We start from the raw sequence: 10985 nt of genomic DNA on the forward strand, positions 1-10985 counted from the left end.
GGAGGGTTAATGAGGGTAGAACAGATCATGGGTATTGATGGGGAATGACCTGAGGTGGTGGTAAAGAACTGTCTGGAATACCTGGACTTGGAGTGAACAATTCGATTGACGAGAATGTGAAGTTGGTTCCACGGGTGGGAAAAAATAAGAACTAATGAGTGGAGGTGAGCAGTGATCCGGGATTTGTGGAGTACGTTCCAGCACTTGTTACTTTAACTGTGGGATGTGTGCGTTCGGAGCCATCTTGGACTTACAGTGTGTACAGTTGATTTACTGTAAAACAATCATTTCATGCTAAATTCAATTTTTATTACAATGCAAACCCAACTTTGTTATTGTCAGGTGCAACAAACACCAGTTACTGACATCAGGCCTGTATAGTGATGGCCGCCATGTTTTCCAGGTCAGACATTGTTCTGAAAGATGATATAAGCCCCTCCCACACCCTCCCCTTGACTCCTCCCCACATGTACATCTGCTTTATAAGAACTCAGGCATAAGGTATGGATAAGAAAAGGGTAAAAAAAATGCTTATGGTTATATGTACATTGTACATTCCAAACGTATCTGGGCTTCTTGCCGGAATTGCCTCAAACCCATTTCGCCATTGCACAAAACATTATCAGGTTTAACCCTCATCTATGGCAGTATCATGACAGGTAGACGTGCACAGAGCAAGGAATCACGTACGTCTGAGTAGATGCTCAGGTAGAAAAAAAATACATTTTGGGTGAAAATGGTAAAAAAAAATAAAAATTAGGCACTGTCGATATAACTTTGATTTCAGATGAAAACAGGAAGCAGATAATACCCAGAAGTCTCTTGTTAGACGTCTTCGGTAGGTTTACGCTGAGATACATCTGCCAGTTTGAAATGCCAGGAAGTACCGTGGACGTACAACTTGAATGGTGTCATGTCGGCAAGCCTTTATCTCCGCACTAATGCTCTAAAAGTATGATGCATCTCTTCACCGAGGATCTACCGCATGGAGGTGAAGTAGGGAAAGAGTAGAAGACCGGAAGCAAACATAGCTTTTGTGGCTGGAGGAAGAGGCCCTCATTAAACCTTTTCTCTTTATCGATCAGGAAGCGCCATACCGAACCTTACACCACATCTTCTGGTGTAACGATGGCCTGCATCTGACCTATTACATCGTCCCGGCCAAGATCGGCTAAGGTGGAGAAAAGATGCTCCTTCGAGGCTCCATCGCGCTTCGACCAGCCATCCAGCAAAGCTTGTGCAGGCCTTTCACTGGTGGCCAACTCTTCGACTTCCTCGGTTGTGTAGCCAAGGGCTACGGCGAGGTTACGCCAGGCATGGTTTTCACCACCATTTTCTTCCTTCCCTGTACTCAAGAGCCTTTCAACCTCTTCTTGTGTCTGTGGTGCTAATGCGGAGAATGTCCAGTGGCAGCCATTAGCCTCCTTCCCTGCACAACACACAGTCACTCCATTACATACTGTATATCCAAGTCTTACGTCATAATCACCTGCCTGATATTTGTTTTTATGGGAAAAACAACAACATAGAGTCTCTTAAACATCAAAGAAGAGCTTCGTTTGAAAGTTCCTCAAACAAATCCTAGATTAGGATTAGGATCTTGCATGATTAGGGTTTATTGAATATTACCAATGGCCAGTAAGTTGCCAGCTACAGCCAAAGGAAGTCCCATTCCAGTGGAAAAATTCTCACCCACTGTCACAAACTTTACCCGGTTGGGGCAACGTCATTAATGGCACGACAGGAGCTCACAATCAAGACTCGAAGATATTAAGCAGCCACCTTAACCGTTAAGCCAACACCTGGCTGTTCCTTAGATGTAACAAAAAAGAAAAGAAAAGCACAAGTCATTTGGCGTATCCCAATCAATAATCATCCCAATCTATTTAACTTTCACATCCCTTTACTTTACCCATCCTGTGAACTAGCATTCAATGGCCAACTCTTTTTGAGACTTACTATCTGTATCTGATCTTCAGCACTCACTAGTTACATGTATGAAGTCCTTCAATTCAGGGAACGTAAAGGCAACTTTGCGTTCCCCTCTCGAAGGACAACATCCTTCAAGGCCCTACACTTAGAACAATCTCAGGAGTGCACAGCCCAAAGGTGACCACACTACCACATGATCTCTGTACCTTAATCAGCTATTAACTTTGTCCCTTACCTATGTTTATCTACTAAGCTTCTGACATTTGACACTTGACCAGATGAGTAACGAGTCCATGTTGGAAGAAAATGGAGGGAATCAAATTTTTTGCCATTTTTATGCACATGAGTGTTATGAGTTGCCCCAGAATGCGCAAAAATTAAAATATTATTTGAAGATTTCCGTTTGCAATACCATTAATGGCTATGGCCGTTGCCTCTCCCCCGGCCTGCGGTTCCACGTACACCTCGCTGCCATGGTGTTGCTTCTCCACAGGTGTAGGTGTCACACTGTACTCAGCACGAGCTTTGCTACCCTCCACGTTTTTGCAGCTGTGCCACCTGTGATGCAAACACACAAAAAAATATATTATCCATACAACAACTTTATGTATGATGGTAAGAAAAAGTTCGTGAACCCTTTAGAATTCTCAGGTTTTTAACATAAATTTGACCGAAAATGTGATCAGATCTTCATCCAAGTCCTAATAATAGATAAAGGGAACCTGATAGCACAAAAAATCGACTTTTTCATTTATTTATTGAGCAAAATGATCAAAAACTTCAAATGGATCAAAACTTCAAACTTCAAATCAAATGGACCAAAAACTTTCCCTGGCCGACCCGACAAGGTGGAAATAATTGAGGCCCTTAAAAGTAATTGTGGTAATGCCTTTTGCGTACTCGAGTCAGCCAATTGTGATGTGAAATTAATTTTCTGTGGGTAGTCAATCCTTGACTTAGTTGCTGCCACCTTGGACACCACATTCTTATTCTCAGATACTCAAACAGTAAACCACAAACTATTCCATAAGATTCAATAACCACCCTCATGCTTTACTACTGTCGATGCTGTGTTCGGCGCACCCCCACATCGCTTCTCCCCAGTTGCAAACTAAAGAAATCCACATTATAATTAGAAAAAATAATTAAAAATTAAAAGTTGCATGGAGAGTGATTTATTTGTTCCAGGGTAACTTCTAAAAAAAACCAAAAAAACTAATCAAAGGCAGCAAACTGTGAAGCGGCTGGGCCCCCTATAAGGTAATGCATGATCTAATACTTTAAACGAGGCTGAAAGAGCCAAGTGGTTTTGGAATAAAATTTCAGAAAAAATTTTTTTAATGATTGGTCGACGGTTGGGTGCGTTGACGAGTTAAAAAAAAAACAAGTACAAATCCAAATGCACTACGTCACCAAAACTAGAACGACACTCGGAAGAGCGGACAACTCCTCCAGGCTGAACGGTTTACGTTTTGTATCAACTGATAGGCCGGATCTACATCCGGACCTGAACCAAAATCTAATTGGCTTGTTCTTGTCACCCCATGTGGTGAAATATGTTGTAATTTCTCGAGCTGAGTGAAGAGACAATCCGCGTGAAGGGACGACCTTGAGGGAGCTTTTATAAACTGTGTCCATTGAGTGCGCAATCAGGTGGCATACTGTATCCCAGCGCTGTAGACTACTGAGATTAACAGGTGCGTAATTGCTTGCTTGCAGGAAACTAGAAGATGTATGCTTGAATTGCCTTCTGTATGGAACTAATAATCCGCATTCTTGTGTTGGAGGAATTGGTAGAGAAATAGTTCAATAAAGCCTCATTTCGTGAAAGAGCTCCGAGTTTGATTTCACAACACCCCACCAAATCAGCCACCACGTTTCATCTGAATTCGTCCACAACCTTTTGAGATATCATGCTACATATTGTTTTTGCCCCCATCACTCAATGGCGAAGAATCACTTTAATAATTATAAAATTAATTTATCTAGATCCAGATATTCCCTCAAATTTACTCAATTCGTCCTCGCCACACACCCAACCTGTCCACCACGTTTTGGCCAAATCCGTCCACAACCTTTTGAGATATCCACCTCACAGTCAGACAGATAGACAGACAAAAGTGAAAACACAATCTCCTTCTAACTCGGTGGTGCAGGTAAATATTGGGACAGTAAAAGTAAATATACAGTGTTATTAATTTCAAGCTTTTAGTCCATATCAAATTATTGGATGTTGGTCTATTTTTGGTCTGCAACAAGGACAGTTCAGACCCTGTTGCTAAACCGTCCACCAAATGTTGGAAAGCGTCAGCTATTAATATTGAGCTGATCCATTTTAAATGTTTTTCTTGCCCAGTCTGACAATCACCTTGACCTGATTCTCCTACTCTCAACATTGGCACACAACTTGGTATTTACCATTTCTCAAGGACGTTGCTCACACTTGGCATGGGAAAGCTCAGTGTGACGTAAATTTTTCAAACCTTGGCCTGTTACTATTCCCATCTGAATTGTTAGTATTCCCATCTGAATTGCCGGAGCATGATGCAGGCCCACCTGGCTCGAATTCCTCATACAATACCATATGTGTTTGTGTCCATTTTCTACTAATGTCTTTGTGTTTCATGTAAAGGGTCCACTGATGTCTATTAATGGTTTCATCCTTCGAGATACACACACATCCAGTGTTGCCTGGTCTATTTTGAAGGGGCCTAATAAAACGCTTCCCTACACCCACTAAGGCACTGTAGAGCTGTAGAGAGATTTTAAAAAGTATATTTTGACATAAAACTCATTTCGGACCATTTTCAAGGGAGATCTTAAGGAATATCACTCACCGCTTGAAGACCACGTAAGCTACTAATCCCACTACGACCGCAGCCATGATGGAACAGTACACTGGAATAATGTCCCGTGAGCTGGGCCCAAATCCAGGCGTGCTAGAGTTCGTCTCCACAGATGCCGCCTCCTCCATGCGGGGTGTTCCTGGTGTCACTGTATCCCACTCAGGAAGATCCGGAAACATTGCCTTGCCCAATGTGTCCTGCTCCGTCGGAATAAAATCAGTCCAAGCTTCCAAGGGTAGCAGTCCATCTGGTGGCTCAAAGTCATCAGGCTGGTAAACTTCCTCTCCGCGGTGGTTGCTTTCAGGAAATTCATACGGTGGAAACAGGTCAAACGGATGGGGGTCTTTGTCTGTAAAAAGGAACCAAGTAACATGACTTTGTTAGGTTTTGTTTACTTACACAAGCCGCTTGCTAAGTCAATGAACTTGCACTCCCTTTAAAAATTAAGAACAAATACAGCAATTCAATCTGGTTGTTGAACTATGACCTACTGCGGCATTTGATTGGGTGGACAAAGTGTTGTGCAAACAAATATATCGGCGTGCAAGACTTTCAACAATTAAATCTCAGAGCCTTGTTAGGTACAAAGAAACAACGCAGCAGCTATAAATCTGAAGTGTATATATATAGTGTATAAAGCCTGGTGTTGGCTTAGCGGTTCCGGTGCCGGCTTGGGATACCTAGGATCCTGGGTTCGAATCCCGGTCGATCGCTGAATTAACATCAGGGGGTTGACTCAGCCTGTCATCCTTCCGAGGTCGGCAAATTGAGTACCAGCTTGCTTAATGAATGATCCCGGTGTGTACCCCGGTTTAGAATAGGTTTTAGAATAGGCATCGCAAGAGGCGACTAAGGGTTGGCGTCAGGAAGGGCATCCGGCCATAAAAACATTGCCTCAAACAGGGAATCACGATTGTCATGGGGCCCGCAAGGCTCTAGCGGGGAAAAATGTCCTTAAAACGATCATTCATATCCATTCATTCATCTAGTATCCGGATCCGGATCGTCCTTGACCAATGCACATATCATTAAAAGTGGCCTTTGATATGCCCCTGGCTCTTGGTCTGGCTTCACCCTCCCGGGGATATATACATATATATATTGTCGCGTCCGTAACCTTGGACGAATAGCCAGAACAGTCCTTAATTCCGAGGAGAGACTCAAATCAAGTTGGAGATATCTCAATGATGATCGAAGGAAATTGGATGCACCTGAGCTCAATTTGGAGTGTCATAGCAAAGGAGTTGAAGACTTGTTGACTCAAGATATTTCTGTATTTCATTTAAAATTAATTTGTAAAATTTTCCCAAAAAATAGTCCACTTTAACATTATGGGGTATTTTTTGTAGCTCAGTGACAAAAAAAATCTCAATTTAATCCATTTTTTATTCAGGCTGCAACAATCCCATTCTCTCTCATCTCTTTCCGTTTGTTAGTTGTCTGTGGTTTGTTCCTTTTCTGTTTCATCCCTCCTTTCTCTTCCCCGGCTTGCTGTATTTCGTCCTGTGTGTAGCTTGTTTACCCCCCCCCCCCCCCCACCCCCATGTGTCCTTTTCGCCCTACCATTAAACTCACTCTCACCTAAACCCTACTGTAACTCCTGTTGGCGTTTCCCCTCTTTCCACTTCTTTCAATTACATTCTGCCCTCGCTCTTCCATGAGCCTCGACCATGTATACAACAAAAAACAGTTTTGATTATGACTGATCAGACTGGTTCCTAAATGGATATGTAAACGTGACTTTAAAATCCTGAAAGTCTGACCTCCAGGCTGTAAATTGAGAGAGGCACTTTATGTCAAAAATAGACTGACATGAACAGTGTGTGTTTCAGTTGTCCAGACGACATATTGATCCACCTGTCCCAAGACAAGACGCAACCTTGAATATTCGATATGGCGCACCACACTGCCAATTCCACGTGGCAAACTAGAACGCCCCTCAGTGGAGCGCATACTCCCGCCGTGGGTCAAGTTGGAATAGTACGATTTCACAAAAGTTTGAGGGAGTAGTTCAGTGACAACACAAGACAAGACAACACAAGACAGACACTGCACAGATATATATATATATATATATATATATATATATATATATATAAGATTAAAAACACCTCACAGCCACAAAACACGAAATTAAAAACACCTCACAGCCACGAAACACGAAATTAAAAACACCTCACTACCACGGCATTTTACACCTCACCACCACATAATTCAAAATACCTCACCACCACGTGATTCAAAATACCTCACCACCACGTAATTCAAAACCACCACCACGTTATTAAAAACACTTCACAACCACGGAAATAAAAGTTTCAGGGAGTAGTTCAGTGACAACAGACACTGCCCAGATATGTAGATATATAGATAAATAAACCTGAAAATCGCAGAACCAGAATTATTTATTTGGTCTGGGAAGCCCATGCAAGGTTTCTTCTTCTTCAGCCTCTCACAACCCTGGGTGAATATGCGATCTTTTTTTTTAAAGTTGGAATTTTGCCAAATCTGTATTATTCGTTTGTTAATATACCTCAGCCATTGACAAATCTGGAACTAAGTCTTTATAGCCAGCGAAGCCGGTGTTGTCAATAAACGCGCACGTATTATGTCGAAAACCAGATTATGCCTTGGCTTGAGAATTCCGAAGCTCAATGGAGGCCGCCATTTTGCGGATGCGGAAGTATGCATAACAAATTGAAAAAAGTTCAATAGGAGTTTGTTTCACCCGTCTTTCTTTGATTCACAATCGAATGCACCTCTAATTTGTAATTAAAATACGTTAAGACCAACCTCGTTATCTTCAACGAAAATCGTCACCAAACACCGGAACCAATGAGATTCAAGCATTTGAAAAATGTTTTTAAAAACCTTATTACGCGTTTCGGACGCTGAAAACGGCGTCAAATATTCTAAAATTGATGAAGAATTATTTTTTAGAAATCTCGCGGCCGTAGGGGATAGTTTTTCACGGCCAGAAATACGGTATAAGCGGTTTACATGAAGAAAGAAAGCTCGGTTTGATTAACGACAGTCACACATTGCCGTTGCAACTGCACTATCGTCTGATCTGTCGGCACTGATCTTACTGCAAGCTAACTTCTTCTGGTGGAGGAAGCTGCCGTGCCCGGAGAGAACCAGCCCTGACAGCGACTGAAGTTAGAAGACTACACACATACTGTGAAAACGTATATTAAGCCCAGTTAAAATTTCTTAAAATAGGCCTTAAGCTAGCACATCGTATAGTTACTTCCTTAAGCTTCTTGTGACATTTATTGTATGTAGGTATTGGGGAGGACTCTCTGCTCTTCTCTTTTACCAAGTCTTACCAGGTACGGTAACTACTACACCTACCTACTATCAACTACCGAACCTACTGATGCCATCGTGATGGGTAAAATAGTGGCAAGAGGCTTTGGCTTCGCCGGCTCATTACGGCTTTGCAGTCGGGTACTAGAAGCCGGTGTTGTCAATAAACGCGTACGTATTATGTCGAAAACCAGATTATGCCTTGGCTTGAGAATTCCTAAGCTCAATGGAGGCCGCCATCTTGCGGATGCGGAAGTATGCATAACAAAATTGAAAACCGTTCAATAGGAGTTTCTTTCACCCGTCTTTGTTTGATTCACAATCTTATGCACCTCCAATTTATTATTAAAATACTTTAAGACCAACCTCGGCCCGCACGGGCCTGGTTATCTTCAACGAAAAGCGTCACCAAACACCGGAACCAATGAGATTCGAGCATTTGAAAAAATATTTCTAAAACCAAATCACGCAATGGAGGCCGCCATCGACCGGATGCGGAAGTTTGCATAAAACAATTGCGAAAAAGTTCAATAGGAGTTTGTTTCACCCGTCTTTCTTTGATTCACAATCTAATGCACCTCTAATTTGTAATTAAAATACGTTAAGACCAACCTCGTTAATCGTTATCTTCAACGAAAAGCGTCACCAAACACTGGAACCAATGAGATTCGAGCATTTGAAAAATATTTTTTTTAAACTTATTACACGTTTCGGAGGGTGAAAACGGCGTCTAATATTCTAAAATTGACGAAGAATTATTTTTTAGAAATCTCGCGGCCGTCGGGGATAGTTTTTCACGGCCGGAAATATCCGAAGTTGAGACGGAATTCACCGAATTAATAAACAAGTAAATTTTATCAATTTTAATCTCATCGAGAATGCAAATGGTACCTACTACACCTACTACACCTACTACACCTACTACACCGACGGTACCTACTACACCTACCTACTACCAACTACCTAACCTACTGATGCCATAGTGATGGGTAAAATAGTGGCAAGAGGCTTTGGCTTCACCGGCTCATTGCGGCTTTGCAGTCGGGTACAAGTAAGTTCATCAAATACTGACACCGCGAATGACATTCGCTGAGCTAAATGTTGATATCTCTTCTGAGGTAAAAAAAACCCCCAAAAAACCAAACAGTTTTAAAGCATTATACGTATAAAACGATACATTTTATGAAACGGAGAAACATAATACACACTTTGGTGGTTTTAAAATGACAGAATATGTCTTTATTAGAAGAAAAAAAAAAATTAACATTGAAGACGACGCTGCTAAAAAAAATACACCGCTCTAACGCATAACCACGAGTTTAAACTACATTTACAACAAATATTAAAACTATTTTAATATTATATCATATCATATCACATATAATATATCACAATGTTAAATATATAATACTATATAGAAGATAATGTTAAAAAAAAATGAGCCCTATCTTCCAATGGTAAAAAAATCCTTCAAAAAATTCCTGGATCGGAAATGATATCCTGAGCTTCACCAAAAATTTATAAATTCTTCCTTATCCCAAGGGCAATCATCCCACCAACTTTCATCCAAATCCGTTCAGAACTTTTCCAGATATCTTGTTCACAAACACACGAACACACACACACGGACACAAGTGAATGCATTACTCCCTGGCGGGAGTAACAAGAGGTGGAATAGTCCAAGCAACAACAAGGTATATTTATTTTTCAATTCATATGATGTGTACATATATATATATATATATATATATATATATATATATTGTTGTGGATATGAGAATGGTTTTTTTTATTTATTGTTGTTGTAAAAGGTTGTTGAAAATATCGCCCCTCCTCCCTCCGTTTGTGGTTGTATAAAGGTCAAAGGGCGTTCCCGTAGTTAGTTCCATAAAGCATACATGAAGGACACCATAATACCCCTGTTCAGTAGTTTATTTCCTTATTATGTGTATTAGGGTAAGGCCTTGTCTTCCATTAAGATGACACACCATTGCACTAAGTGAAATAAGATAGATCCCCCCTTTCATTCCTATTCCCAAAACCTCCATTTCCAACTGCGTCATTGCCAAGCCTCAATTGCCAATTATATCCCCTCCAAGCCTCAATTACCAACTGCACTGGGCAGTTTGTCAGGTTTGCTACAGCTGTGGGTTGTTGATTTCGCGCCCAAAACCACCATTGAACATGTGCTCGGGTCGGGGAAGAAAGGCGTGTCCCCACCTCGTCATAGAGGGGAGGAATGAGTCAGCCCCACTCAACCAACCACGAACAAGGGGTTGAACTTGGAGAGGGTGTGGAGAGAAACATCAAGGAGGTTCGCGAAGGTTCAGGGGCGTGGCATATATAACCCGCAGAAGACGCCCCCACCTCAGATGAGTCCTGGAAAGAGCACGCGACGTACACACAGCAGCAGCAGCAGCAGCAGCAGCAGCAGCAGCAGCCACAGCAGCAACAACAGCAGCAGCCACAGCAGCAACAACAGCAGCTTCAGCCACAGCAGCTTGGGGCCTTGACGGCAGTTCTTGAGCAGGGCCGCGAAGGAACGACGGCTGCTAAACGCGCCGATCGTGCTGCAGTACCCGTGGACCTTCCTCTCCCTCCAGCCATCCACCTCCGGCCAGTCCTATCATCATTCCCCGCGTGAGTCTGTCCTTGTTTGTTCTGTCCTGGGTTTAATTAAGACTGTAGGTAAGCTAGCATTGCACTGTGTCTCTAATATCTTCTGTAAATTATTTTATTATCCTTCCTTCTCCTTGGTTACTTTTGGTTGTATATAGTAAATAAATTATATTTGTATTCCTTACCCTTTGTCTTTCTTCTTCTTCACATCCTTCGCTTTAGTCTTTTCCCCATTGAATATCTGTGGCGCGATTTTGGCCAACGTTCAGAAATCGGGTT

At 41.9% G+C, this 10985-nt stretch overlaps 1 protein-coding gene across 1 annotated transcript in view; it reads right to left on the reverse strand.

Annotated features, from left to right (window-relative positions):
- Window positions 1–287: 287 nt before the first annotated feature.
- NGFR (nerve growth factor receptor) overlaps window positions 288–10985 on the reverse strand; it is a 39271-nt gene continuing 28573 nt past the window's right edge. The window contains exons 4-6 of the mRNA XM_068101487.2: window positions 4770–5127; window positions 2345–2490; window positions 288–1429 (exon numbers count right to left, since the gene is read on the reverse strand). Coding sequence (XP_067957588.2) covers window positions 1104–1429; window positions 2345–2490; window positions 4770–5127 — 830 coding nt within the window. The 3' untranslated portion in view covers window positions 288–1103. The remainder of the gene's footprint in view (window positions 1430–2344; window positions 2491–4769; window positions 5128–10985) is intronic.

This window comes from Myxine glutinosa, chromosome 10 (genome assembly GCF_964187855.1).
Source record: "Myxine glutinosa chromosome 10, kmMyxGlut1.1, whole genome shotgun sequence".
Classification (NCBI taxonomy): domain Eukaryota; kingdom Metazoa; phylum Chordata; class Myxini; order Myxiniformes; family Myxinidae; genus Myxine; species Myxine glutinosa.